This window comes from Macaca nemestrina, chromosome 13, assembly GCF_043159975.1.
Source record: "Macaca nemestrina isolate mMacNem1 chromosome 13, mMacNem.hap1, whole genome shotgun sequence".
Lineage (NCBI taxonomy): Eukaryota > Metazoa > Chordata > Mammalia > Primates > Cercopithecidae > Macaca > Macaca nemestrina.
The window spans coordinates 80314062-80336224 of NC_092137.1; the positions used below are offsets into that span (position 1 = coordinate 80314062).

Sequence of the window (22163 nt, forward strand, 5' to 3'; positions counted from 1 at the left end):
CCCAGCTTCCGGTCTGGACTCTGCCCTTAGTTGATTATTTGAGCTTGAGAAAGCCATTAAATGTTTTGATAGTTATTTTCTGAAATTCAGACGTTGAGTTCCACCAATGAGCTCACAGTTAATGTCTTTCAAATATATGTAGTAATTTAGATATTGAAATAGCTCAGAGTAACTTATGACTGTTTTAATTGTTTTTATAACAAGTTAGAAACCAGATCTATTTCTTCCAAAGTAGATTAGAAATATCTTTTTATACGTACATGTTAATAGGCTTAAAAAGTAGTGTAGGAACAAACAAATCATCTTGACTTGAATGTTTAGTAGATATTTAACATTTGGAAACCTGGAGAGAGTTGTTTGTTCCTTTTTTAATGTCAGTTGTTCTTTTTCATAATGCAACCTCAGCATTAGTTCTCAGGCAATGGCTAATGAGCATTCATATTGACATTTCCCTTCTTAAAGGACATTTAAACAAAGTTCTCAAGATCTACCCTATAGAAGAGAAAATTATATTTTTACGTGTGGTTCAGAAGAGCATATCAAAGACCAAATAGAATTTAAAAAGTTAACAATTAAAGCTATCACAGGCGGGGTGCGGTGGCTCACGCCTGTAATCCCAGCACTTTGGGAGGCCGAGGCGGGCGGATCATGAGGTCAGGAGTTCGAGACCAGCCTGACCAACATGGTGAAACCCTCTCTCTACTAAAAGTACAAAAATTAGCTGTGTGTGGTCATGTGTGCCTGTAATCCCAGCTACTCAGGAGGGTGAGGCAGGAGAATTGCTTGAACCCGGGAGGCGGAGGTTGCAGTGAGCCGAGATCATGCCACTGCACTCCAGCCAGGGTGACAGAGTGAGACTCCATCTCAAAAAAAAAGAAAAAAGAAAAAAAAAGCTAGCACAAATTGGAATGGTTTCCTAGAAAGACAAAGTGTTTTTTGTCCTAGAGGTCACACCTGTTTCGCATGTTAAAATTTCATCTGCATGATGTCCTCCAAGGTATTGTTAAATTCTGGAATTCGGACATTAAATCCATCCTCTATACTCTGCGTTTCCTTTTACAGTATCTTAAGGAGCATGAGGAAATCAAGATGTCCTCTACATATGCTTGCCGAGATGTTGAACCTGAATGCTGCCATCTCTTTGATTCAGAATTAGATGCTAGCATGTTTGATGCTCATGCTATCTCTGCTTGTCCAATCTAGATGGAAGTTGTGGCATTGATTCATGTTTTCCTGATAGCATTAGAAGGTTTTTGAAGTCACACTTCAACTACCAAGTACTGTAGCAGGGTACTGACATTTCAGTATGTTTTGATTTGTGTCATGGTTATAGGAGAATACAGGTACTGATCAATAGAAACATTTATTGACTTAAGAATATAAATTAGTCAGCAGCATGCTTTTTATAGAGAGACTTGACTTACATATTGAAATTTGGGGGTTATAGAAAAATTAATTTATTGGCTGCTTATATGCTTTACAAGATAACTTACAATAGGTTTTCTTTAGTATATATTTGATATAGTGTCCTTATTTCAGAAACATATGTATTGCACAATGAAATTTACATTCCATCAATTTATTTTCTCTTTATGTGTAAAAATATTGAACAAAATTGAGTTCAATATTGGTCCTCTATATGCCATTTTTCTCTTAAGCTTAGATCATCACTGTTTAACATTTCCTAATTTATGGTCTTCTCTTGCATTCAAGGCCAAAACAATAATCACCTTTTTATGGAATGTGGCTATTGCTACATTTAACAGGTCTTTGTAAGGGTCTCATTTTTGAAGTATGCCATATTGCGGCTTCATAATCTTTCTGGCTACAGCAATGTAAAATTACCCTACACCCTCTCCTCCCAACCCAGGAAAAGGCTACAGCTGAAATAATTAAAATCCATACGGTTAATGATCTGTGCCTTCTGCAAGGTGGTGCATTACTGTGTCTAACGATGTTTAATAGCTCATAACATTCAATACACTTAATCATTAGTTACTGACATTTCTAGTACTTTTGCATACTGGACATATCTCGATAGGGCAAACATTACACTGGAAAAGACTCAATTATCTACCTTGCGAAAGAACACTGATCAAAGGAGAACATGCATTTGTCTTTGGAGCTGCTCTTGCCACTGAATTAGGGCTGTAACAGAGCCATGTGTCTATAGTGGGATTTTGTTAGGTGAGGAAAATTTGATTTGCTGGTGTCACATTGGGCTTTGCTGGCCTCTCAGCAACAATGGGACTGAGACCAAAGTCCCTGACTGGGATGCCAGGAGACAGGGATGCTGACCCCCACCAACCACCTGAGCTGGGCACTTGGGCTTCTGTGTCTTTATGTGTAAGATGAGAAAGAGGTGCTGAATGATGCCTGAGGGGGTTCCATGCAGACCTGAAATTCTCCAGTCTCAACAATACTTCAGAGGTAGTGGCCCCATCAGACTGCTATCATTTTGGACCTAATTTATTGTTTTCTTGAGTTTTTGGAAAAACTAAAGAATGATAAAGAGACCATGGAGCCCACTACCCTTGGTAGAATGACAAAGTGATAGGCAGCCTTCTCATTTTATAATATTTACATAGTTTTGGTATGGCTTGCATGATAGGATATTTTTTTGAATAAGCAGATAAGGCTTTCTTCTGAACACTGCTTATTTAGGCCAAATATTATCTTGTTTTTTGATAACAGGCCCTGAATAGTACCAAGCATTGCTGTAACCGCTTAGTGCTTCAAGTGTCCACAGGAGGTAGCTTATATTAATGCAGATTCTGCTTGAGAAAAGACAGGACTTCATCATCCCTGAGCCTTAGAGAAAGATTCTGATTGTTGATTGTTGACCTTTTCCCCAATCACAGATTTGAGTCACAGCCACCCTGGGGTGAAATGCATGCATAGCTCTCTCACATTCTTGGTAGTTTCCAAAAAAGTGTTAAGACTTTTTCCTTCTTGCTAGCAAAGGCCTATGTGGGCAAAACAGAGGAGAAGCAAAGGAATTACTCCTTTCGCAAGCACTTTCCTTTAGCAAATGTTTTGGTTTCCTTGCTATTTCCTGAACTTACAAATCCAACTAAAAAGTTCAAACATGAAAAAAAAAAAAAAAAAAAAAGAAAATATTTCAATTATTTTATTGTACAGTGTATAGCATCTGGGATTTCATTGGCCTTTTCTCCCTGCTTCAGTATGAATTCAACATGGTTCAAAATGTAAAGTGCCAGGCAGGCCTTCCTTTCCTCCTCCCGATAGCATTCCTTGAGGGAATATACCTTGTCAATTGATGTAAGGTATTATGATTAAAGAAATTAATGTGCTACAATTATGATTTCTACACTGACCAAGCTTACAGGCCAAGGAAGGAGGGAAAACTCAAATGCAAACCTGCACAGGCAGTCACAAATCATCCCTAACGTGTGACAATAAGAAGTGGGGCGGGTTGGGGGCGCTGGGAATAATTGGAGAATTGTCTTTGTTTAGGTCCTTGTTCCTTCCCTTCCTGCCTCCTACCCTCCCTTCCTCCATCCTTCCCTCTCTCCCTTCCTTTCTTCCTTCATCCCTCCCTCGCTCCCTCTGTATCTCTCTCCCTCTGTTTCTCCCTCCCTCCCTTTCTCCTTCCTCCCTCCCTCCCTCTCTCCCTCCCTTTCTCCTTCCTCCCCGCCTCCCTCTCTCCCTTTCTTCCTTCCTCCCTCCCTCCCTCTCTCCCTCTGTTTCTCTCTCCCTCTGTTTCTCCCTCCCTTTCTCCTTCCCACTCTCCCTCCCTCTCTCCCTCCCTCCCATCCTTCCTTCCTTCCTTTCTCCCTTCCTTGCTTCCTGCCTTCCTATACTCTGTAAACTGAATAACACAATTTACTAGTCTTCACCTCCTAGTCCAGGTGCAGACAGACATATGTAAACAAATAATTTTCACACAGTAAACAGGATGTTAAAATAAAGCTATTTCTAAAGCACTGTTTTTAAGAGGATAGACTGCAGAACCAGACAGATTTTGAATGCCTACTTCAGCACTTACCATCTGTTTGACCTTGGGCAAATAATCTTAATAATCTTCCTTTTCTGTGTTCAATTTCTTCAGATAGAAAGGGTGACAATGAGAACACTTCCTTCATCAGATTCTGTTCAGCAGTAAGAGCTGATACAGGTTAAGCTCTCTGAACAGAACTTGGCACATTGTGAGCTCTTAAAAAGACAGCTGTTCTTACTATAGATGAAGGAGTTACATGCTAAAATATTAAGTCCAGATAGATAGAGTCTAATAAGATCCTCAAGTGGAAGGAATCTTGGGCCACCCTGCAGCACTACCCCCTTGCTGCTGGAACCATCCCAGAAGAAGACATTCCTATGTTTGCAAATGTAGTTAGCGCAGAGGCCGTCAGCCACATCAATACCTGCTTACCTCATCTTTTCAACACGTTGCCCAACTCTGCATGATTGTTATCAAAGCACCACTCACTTATTTCTTCCAAGAAAAGGAGCCAAGAGTCATGATGTAATGCACGAAGATCTTCTGTGGTGACCTTGTAACTTCTGTGGTGTTGTCCACCTTGGCCATTCATTTAACATTTAAGTTTGTTTTGTCTCAAATGAAGATAAATATTTTCCCACCTTGCTTTGAAAATTAGCAAACCAGACCTGTAAGTCGTTTTCAAGTATTACATTGCCTTACAGACTACACAAAATAATCAAAACGATAAAATGTTCTGAAGTTGGACACTGTTGACTGAATTACCATTTTAAGATTTGGTTATGTATTTTCCTTCACAGTCTCTGTAAGTGTGTCAGCTCAATCTGGATACACAGTTTGAGTTACAGAACTGGCTAAGGCTTTGGGAACCTGTGATCAGGTTCCCTCACTAATGTTGCTTCCCTCTCTAAAAACATGCTTTAGTTTCTGCATTGCTCTACAGGATCCATTTTTCAGAATCTTTTAAGATCTGTACTTCATGGAAAATACATGTGAAAAAGGTCGTTAGGCAGGTGTTGGTTATCGTGAAAAGCGAACAAACTGTGGTTAAGAGGTTTGAAATGTTTGCCCTTTTCCTCATCTTTTTTTTTTTTTTTTTTTTTTTTTTTTTTTTTTTGAGACAGAGTCTCACTCTGTCACCCAGGCTGGAGTGCAGTGGTGTGATCTCTGCTCACTGCAACTGATGCCTCCCAGACTCAAGCGATTCTCCTGTCTCAGCCTCCCGAGTAGCTGGGATTACAGGTGCCCACCACCACGACTGGCTAATTTTTGTTTTTTTAGTAGAGATGGGGTTTCACCGTGTTGACCAGACTGGTGTTGAACTCCTGACCTCAAATGATCTGCCCGCCTCGGCCTCTCAAAGTGCTGGGATTACAGCCACCACAACAGGACTTCTCTCATCTTTTCTAAGAATTCTGTAATACAGGGAGAAATATTAAAAAAAAAATGAACTATCCGTATATGCTGGGTAATTTATGTTATTAGATAAAGGAGAATTATGCATTTAGACAAAAGATATGCAGTTGTAGCTATTATATGTGAAAACTGCTGGTTAAAAATAGATGCATACAGAACTTTCTAGAAGTTAGCTTGTCAGATATTGTCCTTGGTTATTAAGATGTGAATGCTCTTTTGGCTTCTTTTAATTGTATTTTATTAGTTCTCTTAAGGACCACATATTTATTTTATAGCAAAAATGTTGACAATGTAAATTATCATGCAAGGTATAGGAAATACATTGAAATTCTTTTCCCTACATGGCTTTTCATGTCTTAATCTGCTCTTATTCTGGCTGTTTCATTACATTTGCTCTGTGGTTTGCCTTTTTCTTCATTTTCATTCTCACACTAGTTTCAGTTTTCATCATTTGATTCCAGGGAGTAAGTCCAGTGCTTGCCATTGCTGAAAGAGTGAAAAGAAAAGTTTTTTTGTTTGTTTTGTTTTGAGATGGAGTTTAACTTTTTTGAGACACAGTCTTGCTCCGTCACCAGGCTGGAGTGCAGTGGCACGATCTCGGCTCACTGCAACCTCTGTCTCCTGGGTTCAAGCGATTCTCCTGCCTCAGCTTCCCAAGTAGCTGGGACTACAGGTGCACACCTCCACGCCCAGCTAATTTTTGTATTTTTAGTAGAGACAGGGTTTCACCATATTGGTCAGGCTGGTCTCGATCTCTTGACCTCATGATCCACCCACCTCAGCTGCCCAAAGTGTTGGGATTACAGGTGTGAGCCACTGTGCCCAGCCAGAGTTTCACCCTTGTTGCCCAGGCTGAGTGCAATGGTGAAATCTCAGCTCACTGCAACCTCTACTTCCTAGATTCAAGCAATTCTTCTGCCTCAGCCTCCCTAGTAGCTGGGACTATAGGCACCTGCCACCACGCCCGGCTAATTTTTTGTGTTTTCAGTAGAGACACGCTTTTACCATGTTGGCCAGACTAGTCTCGAACTCCTGACCTCAAGTGATCCACCCACCTTGGCCTCCCAAAGTGCTGGGATTACAGGCGTGAGCCACTGCACCTTGTTTTGTTTTTTTGAGACAGGTCTCACTCAGTCACACAAACTGGAGTGCAGTGGTGCAATGATAGCTCACTGCAGCCTCAAACTCCTGTGCTTAAGCCATCCTCCTGCCTCAGCCTCTAGAGTAGCAGGGACTTCTCTGGCAATTTGATTGTTTAAATTTTTTGTGGAGATAGGATCTCACTGTGTTGACCAGGCTGGATAAAAAAGATGAGTCAAATCCTCTTCAGCCTCTAAAATCATCAACAATTCTGAGGTTTTCATCTTCTTCACCTAGCACTCTCTGAATCTTGCTTTTCACCACACCTTTTTCCTTACTTCTCACAGTTTTTCAGCAGTTCAATTGCCAAGCATTTAGAGTGCTGACCTTACATGCAGGCCTCTCCTTCAAGGAATGAGGCACAGGATATTTGTGCCATTTTGGTTCATGACCTGATTCCTACCTGACTTTTTTATTCCTAAGGCTCTATCTTCCACATGCCATACTTTTCTTTTCTCCTTCTTTTTTTTTTTTTGTGAGACGGAGTTTTGCTCTTGTTGCCCAGGCTGGAGTGCAGTGGCATGATCTCGGCTCACTGCAACCTCCGCCTCCCAGGTTCAAGCGATTATCCTGCCTCAGCCTCCTGAGTAGCTGGGATTACAGGCATGCACCACTACCCCCGGCTAATTTTGTATTTTTAGTAGAGATGGAGTTTCTCCATGTTGGTCAGGCTGGTCTTGAACTCCCAGCCTCAGGTCATCCACCCACCTTGGCCTTCCAAAGTGCTGGGATTACAGGCGTGAGTCACCATGCCCGGCCCATGCCATCTTTTTCTTGTATTTGTTATTACTGGCCTGCATCATTCCACATTTGAATTGATCTTACCTCAACCTGATGCACAATTATGTATTCATCCGAATGCCTTCAGGGTAGCCTAGGAACCAGAATAGCACTGATTTAAAAGCCAAGCACCATTTCTTTGTATATATTTTATCTTCAAGCAATAAGTACTTTTATTGAGCATATATTGTCTTGCTTCTAAGGAAGAAACACAAGAAGCGAAACCAACCAAAACATACACTTTTAAACCTGTAACCAGGAGTTCACCAACTCTTCTTACCGCATTTTGGAGGCTTGAAGTGGTTGTGATAGTAGTGGTATTAATGAATAATGATTACCCTTTATGGGTAAGGCCCTATGTTGGGTGTTTGAATGCATCATCTCTAATTTTAACTCTCATGGCAGTCTGTGAGGCAGCTATCATTATTTTCCCTGTCATTTCACAGTTGACCAGACTGAAACACAAAGGTTGAATAAGCACTAGCTCACATATTTGGTAATAGTTGGGGTGGAGTTGAGATCTGAACCCAGGTCAATGTGACTTTGTTTATCCTTTTTCATCCTCGAGTTAATACATGTAAAGCTTTTAGAACAATACTTACATAATAAGCCTTTATATAGAAGCACTACATACATGTTAAAATTGTTATTTTCCCTGGGTCCCTTATTTGGTAATGTTAATTTTTCTTCTCTTCAGCAGGTAGTAGTGGCTTGAGGACATCAAAGGCTTTACTGTAGAAATGCTGCTCTGAGTTAGATCTATAATCAAGTACATGGGATTGAACAAGAATGTATATAAAAGGAGCAGGCAGATCTCTTGTACCCTCTCTTCACTTCCCTCTTACACATGCATGCTATTTCTTAGCGAAATATTTCAATCTTATAGAAAAAGCACTTTTCTCTACATTCCTGGGAAAGTAAGCTAATTTTATCCTGATAAACTTGCCTATCAGTTTGCTTCAGTAATCTTAAAGCTGCAGGAACATAAGACGTATTAAAATTATAGCTGATTTGAGGTTGCCTTTCCTTTGGAATCCTTAACAACGTGAAATCATTTGTATCTGCTTAAAATGAGCTTTTAGTTTAATTTACATTGAATGAAATAATCTTCTATTTATCTTAGAATAATCTCAGAATTTAGTATGAGTTTTCCATCCAGAAAGGCAGATGGTGTTTTCAAACGTGGGTCTCTCTCTCTCTTTCTCTCTCTCTTTCTCTCTTTCTCTCTCTCTCTCTCTGTCTGTCTCTTCCCTGTCTCCCTCTCATGGACATCTGCTGAGCCACTCTTGGGGTGCCTGCTGTGGGCCTCAGGTTGATTAGCTCCACCTAGGAGCTCTGCACTGACACGTGTCACCCATCAGCTTTGAAGCAGTATTGCTGACCAGATGGTTGGCATCTGCATGAAGTGCCAGTGCTTCTGCCAGATGCCCGATGGTGCTGCTAAGACAGATGGAAGGAGTCCTTCCGGGCCCTCCAGAGCCCCTCGTTCTGGCAAGACCTGTCTTCTGGAATGATGTTGGTTCATTCCGAATGTTCAATCTCAACTTGAAAATATATTGGATTAGGCATGGTTCTTCAAGTAATGCACAAGCTCCACCTGCAGGGATGGGGTGTGACTGGCCTCTCCTCCTGGGGCTGTCTGTTCTGCCAATAGCCCTACCTGAGTGACCTACTCTTAGCCATGCTAGGACTCATACCGATTTAACCTGCAGGAACTGGGATCAACCATGTAGCTACCTGGGTTCATGTGCAGAATAAATCTCCCTTTCCCTTGAATAAGTGGATCTATTTCAACAGTAACTGACTTATCTATTAGTATCTTACACAAATTTGTCTAGCTCTACTTGTGGTGCGTTTCTCAATAGTTTGTTGAATTTACCTTGATGTATAATATTCTTTCTACCTCCACTGTATAAAGTGGGGGAAAGGTGGCTTTCTTCCCCCCACCACACAGGTATTTGCCAATGACTCTTTTTATTTATGAGGAGGAGGGGCAAGAGGAGGAGATGTGTGTAACCCTGTGGCAAGGATGGGACACTTGGATTGAACTCTAGGACCATACATCTTGAAAATTCATCACTGTGCCACTAGAGTAATGAACTTTTAAGTTTCTCCCATGTTGTTGTTATATATCGAACTATTTGTTTGTGCCTAGGAAAAGACTTAAGCTGGTTAGCAATATAAAATGCTTATTGTAGATGGTAGCCTCTTTAAAAAATCCAACAGTGCAATTTATTTCCTTATACGCCCACATTCCCAAGTATAAAAAGTATCACTGTGAGTTTTTAAATAACTATCACACTAGCTGAGAGAATTACTTTATATTCTGATTGGCCTATAAAATGGTAAGAGGTGATTTTTATTTTTTCTTATAACTTAGGATTAATTACAAGATGCACAGACTTTCCATGTTATCATTGGCTTTATTTAAATGAGGTAGATTTTGCTTAGTGAGTATAATCATTACTATAAAAATTGAATAAATTGTTTGATCTTGAGTTAAAAAAATCTGTCATATTAACTGTTTGTTCTTCAAGTTTATTGAAGCTTTTATACCCCTGTGTAGACTCTGCTATATGAAGCTCCATTTGTGCTTTCTCGCAGTTTTCACTCCCCAAAGTGGATATTCACACACTGATTGGTTATCAGTCTCAATTATTGTTAATTACCTCTTTGTTTCCCACTCCAGGGTCCCTTGGTGCAAATATATACCTGACTCTGGTACTGTGTCAGCCCTCATCATCAGCTTGAATTTTTGTCTGGTCTTCACATCTAATCAGCCCTTAGATTGGTTGGTTGCGTCACACAGATGCATTTTGTACTCCCTTCCTCTCCCATCTCCTTGGTCCAGATCTCACTACTGCTCTCTCAGACTAAAACTGCATTTACCCTGTTAACTGATTTCTCTGTCCTGGTCTTCTTCCCCTCCAGTTTATTTTATGTCATATGACTAAAATAATCTTCTAAAAATAAAAATCTATTACTGTAACTTCCCACCCTGCTGAAGGTACAGTCCAAACCTCTTACATGGTGTTCCAGGCATTACTGCCTTTCTCCAGCCCCCTTCCTGGTGGGGCCTTCCAGAGAACTGCAGGTCTCTGTACTCAGCACGGGGCTCCAGGCTTCAGAGCCCACAAAGCGTTCATGCTGCCTGAGATCCCCTCCCCACCTTTGTTTTCCTGGTGAACACCTCTTTCTTTTTGCCCCATTAAAATGGACAACTTCCCCCCAGTCTCCCACTAAATGAGCAAATATTTCTCCTCTCTCCATTGCCTGCATTCTTAATCTTGTCTCTTGTGGCACTTAATTACTGTATTCTGATTATGTGTCGACATACCTGTTTACTCGTGAGACTGTGAACTCCTTGTGCCTGGATGTTCTTCGTCAACTTTGTAATCCCAGAGCCTAGTACATAATTTGACACAAGTGTGTGTTTAGTAAACATTTGTTTAATTGGTTCAGTTCCCTTCTAATTGTTCTCTATATTGGCAAACAGGTTACTAAGAGGATTAGAAGATTGGATCTTGGGTGCCTCTATGAGGTGTTCTTGTCTGATTAGCTCAATTAAGAGTACAGTGTTAATGAGGCCAAGGTCTTAACTTTCAATTCTGTGTGGAACAATTAACTTTGTACCTCAACTGTCAGTAACTTCAGTGAGTTGCATGGTAAGTTGCCTGGTATCATTGGTTCCAAGGCAAATGCGGAGAGAGGATGATTAAGCTCAAGGCAAATCCGTCTTAACTATTAGACAAATGGAATTAAATCTATTCCTTATTGATGTCAAAAGCATGACTTCATACTTCAGTGTGAAATGAGCACCTTGTTTGGTACACAGCACTTATCCACATGTACTGATGTACTTGACTCAAAGAGCTCTTTGCTGCAATAGAGGTGGCAGAAATACCACCTGGTCATCAGAGTTTTGCAATTAAAACAGTAATTGTCCATTCCCAGATCTTTAGGATGGCCAGCCTCTAAGCTTCTTGTCTACCCACCTGCCTCTCCGTGTCTGTCTTCCAGGTGAGACGATGCGCATCGCCTCCTCCGAGTTTGCTGATGACCCATGCTCGTCGGTAAAGCGCGGCACCATGGTGCGGGCGGCAAGGGCTTTGCTCTCCGCGGTGACACGCTTACTCATCCTGGCGGACATGGCGGATGTCATGAGACTTTTATCCCATCTGAAAATTGTACGTATGTAGAACTTATCACAACTTTATGTGAGTGGCAATCTTGACCATGTGTATTACGTCTCTGGCCTCTACTCTAGATGTTTCATTGCTCACCAGATCACTTCGTTACCTACCCATGTGAGGCCCACCCCCAACTTTTTCGAATAATAAAGTTATATTCAATAATATATTCAAAGAGTTTTGTAAGACTCACTTGAATTATTATTTTTTTCCTAAAAGCTGAGAGTTTAGATTTCTCCCTACTTCCTGGAATGTGTAACAGTATATTCTTTAGGCTACAGAGGCTAGGTGGGGTGGACCTGCCTTTGTCCTGTCTCAAGATTCAGAGCAATGTTGTTCCATGTGATGGTTCAGGTTGGGGTCAGCTCTGCTGAGTAGCTGACCACCTGTGCCCAGCTTACTGTGGATTACATGTTGAATATATTTTGCTATCTACTCTAGCCTTGCTCTCCTGTAGATATATGGAGTTTGAACCGTATATTGGCAATGAAAAGGGGCCCCATCCACATTTCCCATGGCTAAAGTCAATCTGGTTTCACCAAGCCTGGCATCTAAAAATATCTGGATTGGTTCTCTGGGTGGACACATGCTTGTTCCACTAACCCATAGAACACCATTATATGTGCCTTGCTTTTCATGGTTTCTTTTAATTCTTTTGTTTCGTAATAGAAGTGAAGCCCTGCTCTCATCACAAATTTTAATGGAATAGTGATTAAGGCTACCTCCCCAGTCCTTAACTACTGGTCCTTTTTCTGTTTTCCTATTTGCTGATTGGTATCTAGTTGCAACAAGGATGGTTCAACACTTTAACAAAGATGATGTAACTTAGCTGCTTGGCAATATGGCCTCTGCTTAGAGAATCCCTATACCACACCCTCATTGAAATATGATTCCTGAACAATTGGCACCAACTCTGGACTGATCGCAGGGTCCTTAGATGATGCGATGCAAGCCACATTTTACTTTTTGGAGAACCAACCAATTGCTTGTTGGTTCCCCTACTGTCCTGGGCATTCCTGGATTATCATGTTTCCTATCAGCCAATCTTCCTGTCTTGTTTTCTTTATCAGTGAAAGCAGGTTATGAGGAGGGGCCAGGGAAGATAGGAAATGAATAACGAGAGCCTGTTCTCACCTCACCATTGAGCTCAGGTTTGTTCAGTAGGAGGAATCACCAAGAAATTACTTAAATCATAACTATTCTCTGTCAAAAAACCTTGGGCAGGATCTTCTACACAAGCTGGCCCCAATAAAGTAGCCTAGATTTCCAAGTTTTATATAAATTCTGGAAAAATATGAAAGGCCTCAAATTCCAACACCTACAGTCTGAGTTCCGAGGTCATAGACATAAAGGAAGCATATCTCTTTATGGCTTGTACACAGGTTCCTGAGGAGCAAGGGACACCAAGAAACTGCTTGGAAGTTTTGTTTGTTTGTTCGTTTTGTTTTTTCTTAGGAATTTTTCAGGGAATGGGTTCTGCAAAGCCAGGAAAGGCTCTTGAAATTGGATGAGGTGAGCAGTTTGAGGAGAGACTTTACCTATTTCAGAGGCTGTTGAAGGGCAGTACAGTACTATAATTAACTATTTAGCTGCTGGAGTCAGACTAACTGGGTTTAATCTTGGTTTGGTATCACTTACCATCTGTGTGGCAACCTACCAGGTAAATCTGAGATATCTCATCTGTTAAAGTGGGGCTAATGGCAGTGCAGCCTTCAGGGTGGTGGGGAGGTTTGGATGGGGATGATTCCTATGAAGCACTTATCCCAGAGAAGGGCACAAAGTGAGTGTCCCGTCAATGGCAGCTGAGTAGGGAGTGTAAGATCACTGGAACCACTTGTAGGCTGCCATACTGGCTGCCGTTCCTGCAGCCCATCTCTGTTATATGCATCTTTTCAGTTACACAAAACTTACTTCTCAAGCATATTGGAAGAAAGGTTTTGTTATCTTTCCCTTACAGCCTAGTTAGTCTTCAAAGGCAATATTTTAAGATAAGTCTTTCCACAGAAGGACAATCTTCCTTTACCCCAGCAAGGAAATAATAGGACTGAACCTAAAAAAATTAACCTTCCATCTCACATGTCATTGTTTGCTGTGCTGTGGAAGGCCCTGTCAGCAACTGTCAGGGAGTGATGATGGGCTGAATATCCTTGCTGAACTGCCTACACTCCACACTCGAAAAGAGTGATAAATCCAGGGCCATGACGCCACGTGTGGTACCAGTTGCCTCCTGCAGTCCTGCCTCTCAGCCCACCTGTTTTGACCAGTGCCATTGGCTCATCAGATCACAGAAGCCTAATGTAATGGGGAATCAATTGCAATCTCTTCTCCACAGAGCCGAGTAAGGGAAGTTAAAAAAAAAAAGATTTAGCACAAAATCATGGAAAGGTCAACCTGGCAATATTAAGTAGTCCTGTCAGACTGTCAGTAGTAAAATTAAAAATGATTGTAGACTAAATAACACATTTGTTCTACTTAAAGCGCAGCGTCTGTAGCAAACAGCTGTGGTGGAATGTTGCTATCTTGTGGAGCAAATGAGGAACTACAGTTCCTGGTGCTGTCAGGTGTTTTCTCTGATGAGCTCTTGCCCCTACCCACCTCCCCCGCCAAAAAAAAAGAGAGTATGTCAGTAATTCATTGCAAACAAACGTAGCACATAGTTCTACTCAGTAGTATGTCAGTTCTTTTGCGCAGAAGCGTATCTTCTCAGGACTGATAAAGAAATGTATTGTCTGCAAGCTTCTATTTATTTGTTTTTCTGTAACGCAGGATGAAGAACATATCAAATATCTTTACGTGTTTTGATGAAGCAAGTTAGAAAACATTTACACCTTTCTCAAGGATTTTTTAAATAAAGAAGGAGTTTCTTTACCACCTGGATGGTAAAACATAGATGAGAAAGAAAAGAGTGACGGTTGCTTTCTCATAAGAGTAAAGTAGTGACTCTGGTTTTCTAGTAGGGTTCAGATTGAGTAATACCCTGTAGTGAGACTACAGCCTCCTGCTGTGTTAACTGCTACATATCTCTTTTACCTTTAAGTGTTACACAGAATATTCTACTTTTTCTCTTTTAGGCCATATGTCAAAGTTTTATTTGCATTCTTTCCAGATGTTAATTTTTCTCATCTCTGAGTAACTTGGAGGAACATGGAGAGAATTACCTTTTTTCGCAGCAACTTATATTCATGTTTTTTCATTAGCAGTTCTCCAGGTTGATGAAGAATAGTCACTTAAGTAATCATGGGCAAATGTTGTTCAGCCTCTAAAAATGAGTGACGGATTAGGAGCCCTGCCAAGGTCATGTGGCTTGGCAGTGTGTAGGTCTCTGCATTTTGCTACTTGACAATTATGTTTAGAAACTTAAATGTATATGGCTACTGAGAAGTTCTTCTCAGATAACACATAGATATCTTAGTGCTCAAGTTATGCTACTTGTTTGCTGCTTGTGCTATCATGCAAGTATTTGTGGTACTTTAAGATTGAGTTCTCTTTGAGTATATTATATTAAAGATTCACATGACTGCAAAAGGCTTTTGCTGCTGCTGTTATTTTAAATTCAGGAGCATAGTGATAGAACAGTAGGTGACTTAGAGTTCTAGTGCCCACTTAGCACCCAAGCGAAAATTTACTGCTCCTGAGTAAAGCAAAAGTAATCATTTACATTTCAAACATCAATTAAAAATACCGAATTATAATCAATTTTATTGTTGAGGCTGCTGGCAAATGATTTCCTAGCCAGATACCTGGAATATCCTGCAATCAGTTCACATTGTCAGTGTGTTAAGTTGATATGTGGCATCCTGGAATCTTAAAGGAACGCTGCATGTCAATCAGTGATCATGAAGAGGGACATTTATTTTCCCCGGGCTCTAAACTAATGTAATCAGATTATACTGTCAATTATTAGCATGAGCGATAGCATGACACATAAACTCATCTAGATGTGTATGTCAGAGAAAACAATCACCTTCTTTCTATCCTCAGGCTAGATCCTGGGATAATGATGTTCTTCAATATTTGATCATTTCTCTCTAGAAAATGGAATAGCAAGATAGAAAATAGCAACCCTTAGCTTCTCAAGAAGTCAAGTTTCCTTAGTGGCTACCAGAGGTCAAATATATTGCTGCTGTTCTAATGTGGTGGGCGGAGGGGGGCATTGGTGAGACATGATGATCTTAACATTAGCTGTCACTTTGTGAGTTTAGCATCAAATAGCCTCATGCAGCCTCAGTAGTGTATTATTTCTCAAGTCTGCTGTTTAGTCCTGAAGTTCTAATGTGGCTCTTGTGTTTGAATAACAACAGTCAATTGGTATTATAAAATAGTCTTGTCCCTCATTATAAATGCAGAAAATATGGCCCAGGTTTTTAGCATATCTTTTCTGTCATAGCTACCATGATATTAGCTTCATGCAGCTGCATTGTTCATAATTTATTTAGTTATTCAATTATATGTTTAAGAACTACTTATCAGGTGCTGACCATAGGCAAAACACTGTGCCAAGATGTATTACTTCAAGGGTGAATAAGACTAGGCTCCTGCCTTCAAAACCTTACAGGCTACTGGGGAGACATTAGGATATTAGCATAGAGTGCAATGCATGTTAGGAAAGGGTGCATATTGCTGTAGTCTCACCCAGAAGGAACATATAATTATGATGCTTTCTTTCGTAAATAACAGAAAACCTAATTCTACCTAGTTTTTTGAAAAGGGAATATTTTGGCTCACCAAATTACAAGTCCAGAGGTAACAGCTTCAGGCAAAGCTTGATCAAGGTGCAAAAGCATGACAAAGACCAGGTTTTTCTTTCTTTTTCCTCCTCACTGAGGACTCTGTTCTCTGTAGCCCCTTATAGGGGGCTTCATAGTCTCAAAGCACTTGCCAACCGTTTTGAATGTTGCATGATCTTAGACTAAAGATAGCACAAAAGAGGAAATTCTCTTTCCTGATAGCTCTAAAAAAAAAAAAAGTTCTACAATCTTATTAGGCACAGTTGATCTCTCAGTCATGTGCATATCTCTGAGTTAATTATTTAGACTGTTTCTTAGTTAACATGGTCAGGACTCCTGCTCTTTGCTCACCCCAAGCTGGAAATGGGATCAGTTTAACCATATTGTATTGCTGCACAATTTAGGATAATATGAGAAAGGATGATGTGGTTGGGAGAGGGAGGTCTCAAGATTGAGTCTCATTGAACTAAATGAGGTTTGCCTCTCCTCGAACCTATGGCTGGGCCTAGATTCAATAAGTCAGAGTCTCAAGTCCAACCTGGGGGCTGAAAGTTGGGGATAACTGGAAAGAGTTGGCCCCATCGAAGAGTTGGGGGATGAATCATTCTGTCCAATGATGGGAACACAACCACGCAGTCATTTAAACAGGGAACATTTAAATAATTCTTAACTCTAATAGCAGTTCGTAATAACAAGGGATTAGCTTATAAGAAATGACGAGAACGCTAAGGACTATGGGAATGGCAGATATGAGGAGACGCTGCTACTCCTGGGGCTGGCATAGGGCAGTCTAGGGAGGACCCCACCCTACCAAGCCTGAGATCCAGTTGTTGTTGGAGGGCGTGGCCTTTTGTCACTTGATGACAAAGGAGTCACTAAGGTGCCACACAGTATAATGGAGCTTGCTAGAAATCTGCCCTTTGAATTGCTGAGGAAAGCTGCTCATGGAAGGGTGTCTCACTGGAGACATTCTGCTACAGAATTGCCCAGCGGGGCATACTGAGGGGAAGCCGCTGGCCGCCTGGTGCTGGAGAAGCTTCCCCTGCTGCAGGAGCCTGTTGAAGGAGCACACCAGAACCAGGAACCAAACCCTTTCCTCTGGCAGCATCTACGCAACACTCTCCACTGACAAAGCTTAACATCAGACCAGCTGGGAAAGGAGTAATATTTCAGGGGCCCATCTATATTTGCACAGCACAAGCAGAAAAGGTAAATTTGGATTTAATAGCCTACGCAGGAAAAGAGCATGTTACTGAAGGAAAATAGGGTTCTATTTCCATAAGAAGGGAGATAACAGATTCAGATTAGGCAACAGATTTCAACTACAGAGAGCTTTATGAAGCAAGGAAAGAATAAAGGCATGAGATTAAGAGAGGAGTCTTAGAGTGTTTGAAACACCAGTGATTCTATTGTTGAAGCATAGTGGGCAAGGTGGGGAGAGGCAATAACAAGTTAAACAGAGAGATCCAGGCTATGGAGGGTCTTGGATAACATGATAATTAGTTTGCACTCTATGTATAGATTACGGGGAGCCATTGAGTAGTGCTAAGAATTTGATTCAGCTTAGTGATTTAGAAAAGTAATTTCGGTAGCAGCGTGGAGAAGGAATTAGAAGAGGGACACATAAAGAGACTATTGAAGTTATCCATGCCCGTTAATGAATGAAAAGCTGGCTAAGGCAATGGCAGTGCATATTGTGAAAAAGAGGTAGATTTTACAGATACTCAGGATATAGAGGTAGAGTGAATAGAACCTGGAGACTAATCATATGGGGCAAGGCTTTAGAAACTCACTCTTTCTGAAAAATCAATGCAGCATAGCTCAGAAATTGAGTATGGGCTCTGGAGCAAACTACCTGGGCTCAAATCCAGGCTCCTATACTTACTTGCTGTGAGACTTCTGACAGGTTATACAACTCCTCTGCTCTGACTTCAGTCTCTACTGGATAAGCATATGGGAATAAGAAAAGTATCAAATTCCAAGAGCTGTTTTTTGGGACTAAATAAGATAGATGTAAGCCATTTAGAACACTGTCTTGTATATCATAAGAACTCAGTGACACTGGGGTCTGTTTTTTGCACAAACTGAAAATAACTTCGGAAATATATAATAAACTAAATTGTACTTTGTTTAACAAGACACTTTAAACATCAGTGACGCTAGCATGTGATTGTTCTTTGCTTTTGATGAAATCATTTTTTTCTTCCCTTGTTGACAAGGAAAGACACAATTTAATCAAGAAGACCAACGTATCCTTATGGGGCAGAAATATAAAGTATGATAATGCTGAGACACCAATGGCCATACCAGAGTATATGATTAAAAAAGTACAGTAGTTAGATGGCGGGTCTTACATGCATTCATTCTTTCATGCATTTGGCCAACTCCTTTTCCAAGATAGAGATTTTTTAATTTCCCTGTAAAAGTAGACTCTAACAAGAGATTTACATATGATCCATTAAATAGTTTTGTCAGTGTCACTTAAAATCCAGTCAACTTAGGTATCAATAGTAAAACCCTGGAATGGGGTCAGTCTGTCCAAACAGAAATGGTTATCATAACAAAAACGATTTCTAGTAATGGAATGGCCAGCAATTTTCTACAGGGAACCGGAACACACAGTGCGGGCGGGGATGTATCAGACGACTCAGTTTCACACTATCCCATCCCCAGATGCCGACCTCATGGTAGATTCTGCATAAATACTTAATGAATAAATAAATTATAGGGCTGCTTTTTTATATTGAAGTAAATAAGTAAAGTTTCAACCAGGAAAATTAAGACACTGATTTACTAACTATCTCAAACAATATGACACAGTTCTAGACTAAATAATAGGGACAGGCTTGCTTTAGGAATGGGAGTACAGGCTATTTTGAACAGGCCTGTGAGAAGGCCAAGATTTTAAGAGTCGTAAGTGACAAGTTCTGAAAACAATTTCTTAACCCACTAAATTGGGTTTTAGTGGGTTAGTGTCTTTTCTAGAAGTGTCAGTCTTTTCAGCTTTATCTATTCACTGGTTATAAATATTAAGGACAAAAATATATGGTTCAGCAAAGAGCTCTGGCTTTGGTGTTTATAAGCCCAGCCTGGTCAGTGGGAGAAGAATGGCTGGCTATAATGTCCAAGATCAAGAGGGCATGTTTAACGGGAAAGGGTATGACAGCTGCCTCTGAGCGATCCCTTTATGTCAGCTCATTAGAAATCATTTCCCAATCCAGGACATAAGAGTCTTCCAAACTTCCCCCTTATCAAAGGGCTCAGCCATTGACACCAGTGTCCTTCTTAGAGCCATCACTAGGCAGCCCACTGCCTGTAGTTTCTCTGCAGCTTTCTTTCTAGTCTTCCCAGCACCCCTGTCATCTGCAGACTTTGCAAGAGTAAGACAGAAATTTTCATCTTCAAAATTATTAAGGCATTTTTCCCCCATGCAGCAAGTTGGTATCTCTATTTAATGAGCCCCTCATGCTTGCCGTACATTTTGCTAAGCATTTGATATTTTGCATTTATTATCTCCTTTAATTCTCACAAAACCTGTGCATAGTGTGTAGACATTATTATCCTCATTTTATTAATGAAGATGTGAGGATTGGAGAGGTGAAGTAGCTTCCCTGGATCACAGAGCTTGCCAAGGACATCGTTGGGATTCAAATCCAGACCAATCTGATCACACAGTTGTACTTAACATTCTTCATGCTGGGTCCCACACAGGTGTATCTTGGTTAAAGTGTCCCCTGCTCTTCTTCTGTATCTTCTGCTCTTTGTTCAACTGGCAGTCTTTAACTCCTCCATGAACAGTTAATGTTTGAGAGCAAGGTATTTGTTTGGCCCATAGGAGTCAATTTTCTTTCTCTAGCTGCCCGGAAAGAACAAAAGATCCTTGACTGTTCAAAATCCTTGACTGTTCAAAAATAAAGACTTAATTTTTATATTAATTTTGAATTGTCAATAGTGTCTGTTCACTAAACTTGTTTTTTCTTCTTTTTCAATGTCCCTTCAATATTCTATCTATCACCTATCAATCATCTATCTATCTAATCTATCTTATCCATCCATCTGTCTGTCCATCCATCCATCCATCCATCCATCCATCCATCCATCCATCTCCATCTCTCATCTGTCTACTAACAGTGTGTGCCCATATTCCAGACTTTGGTTCCATTTCCTTTATTTCTGTGGGACCTTGGACAGATTCTGCCCCCATGATTCTTTATGAGAACTTTTAGACTTCTTAGATCCTTCTGGATTCAAACTCTACATCTAACTAAGTTTACCTTTACACGGAAAGACCCATTCTTGCTTGGTGTTTCTTTGGAGAAATATTTTATTGAATTATAAGAACAAGTTAAAACTGGCATCTAGATTCTTCAGAGAAAACCACTGAGAAAATAAGTTATGTGTAACACCGTAAAATAAATATTCCAAATTGGTCTGATTAACAGCCGATAAGAAGCCTGTTTTATATATATTAGAAAACAAATCCAGAATTTAGCTCCCTCTGAGATAATTATTTTGCTCTTCCCTGAAACCAGTTTTTATGTCCCGAGAAGAGATTTACATCTCAAATAAGCAGCAGGAACAAATTAGCTGCCAAGAACTGTCCTTTCAATGATGCTGTTGATAGCCAAGTTAAGATGATTATAAATCTATTAGAATGTGCAACACCATTGATTTTGGTGTTTCAAAGATTTGAGGTACGAGATTCTCATTAAACTATAAAAATGTTTTAAAACTGCCTTTCCATACCATAAAATATAATTTGACTTGAGTGCCTAAAAAACCAAACACATGGGGGGGGCGGAGCAAGATGGCCGAATAGGAGCAGCTCCAGTCTCCAACTCCCAGCGCCAGCGACACAGAAGACCGGTGATTTCTGCATTTTCAACTGAGGTACTGGGTTCATCTCACTGGGGAGTGCCGGACGATCGGAGCTGGTCAGCTGCTGCAGCCCAACCAGCGAGAGCTGAAGCAGGGCGAGGCATTGCCTCACCTGGGAAGCGCAAGGGGGAAGGGAGTCCCTTTTCCTAGCCAGGGGAACTGAGACACACAACACCTGGAAAATCGGGTAACTCCCACCCCAATACTGCGCTCTAGGAAACAGGCACACCAGGAGATCATATCCCACACCTGGCCGGGAGGGTCCCACACCCACGGAGCCTCCCTCGTTGCTAGCGCAGCAGTCTGTGATCTACCGGCAAGGCAGCAGCGAGGCTGGGGGAGGGGCGCCCACCATTGCTGAGGCTTAAGTAGGTAAACAAAGCTGCTGGGAAGCTCGAACTGGGTGGAGCTCACAGCAGCTCAAGGAAACCTGCCTGTCTCTGTAGACTCCACCTCTGGGGACAGGGCACAGTAAACTAAGACACACAGACACCTCTGCACAGACGCAAACGACTCTGTCTGACAGCTTTGAAGAGAGCAGTGGATCTCCCAACACGGAGGTTGAGATCTGAGAAGGGACAGACTCCCTGCTCAAGCGGGTCCCTGACCCCTGAGTAGCCTAACTGGGAGACATCCCCCACTAGGGGCAGTCTGACACCCCACACCTCACAGGGAGGAGTACACCCCTGAGAGGAAGCTTCCAAAGCAAGAATCAGACAGGTACACTCGCTGTTCAGAAATATTCTATCTTCTGCAGCCTCTGCTGCTGATACCCAGGCAAACAGGGTCTGGAGTAGACCTCAAGCAATCTCCAACAGACCTACAGCTGAGGGTCCTGACTGTTAGAAGGAAAACTATCAAACAGGAAGGACACCTACACCAAAACCCCATCAGTACATCACCATCATCAAAGACCAGAGGCAGATAAAACCACAAAGATGGGGAAAAAGCAGGGCAGAAAAGCTGGAAATTCAAAAAATAAGAGCGCATCTCCCCCGGCAAAGGAGCGCAGCTCATCGCCAGCAACAGATCAAAGCTGGACGGAGAATGACTTTGACGAGATGAGAGAAG

At 41.2% G+C, this 22163-nt stretch overlaps 1 protein-coding gene across 6 annotated transcripts in view; it reads left to right on the plus strand.

Annotated features, from left to right (window-relative positions):
- Nucleotides 1-22163, plus strand: part of LOC105465339 (catenin alpha 2) — a 1482339-nt gene that overhangs the window by 665758 nt on the left and 794418 nt on the right. For all 6 annotated transcript variants that reach the window (XM_011713753.3, XM_071077395.1, XM_011713752.3 and 3 more), the window contains one exon: nt 11318-11484. In XM_011713753.3, the coding sequence (XP_011712055.1) occupies nt 11318-11484 (167 nt within the window). The remainder of the gene's footprint in view (nt 1-11317; nt 11485-22163) is intronic.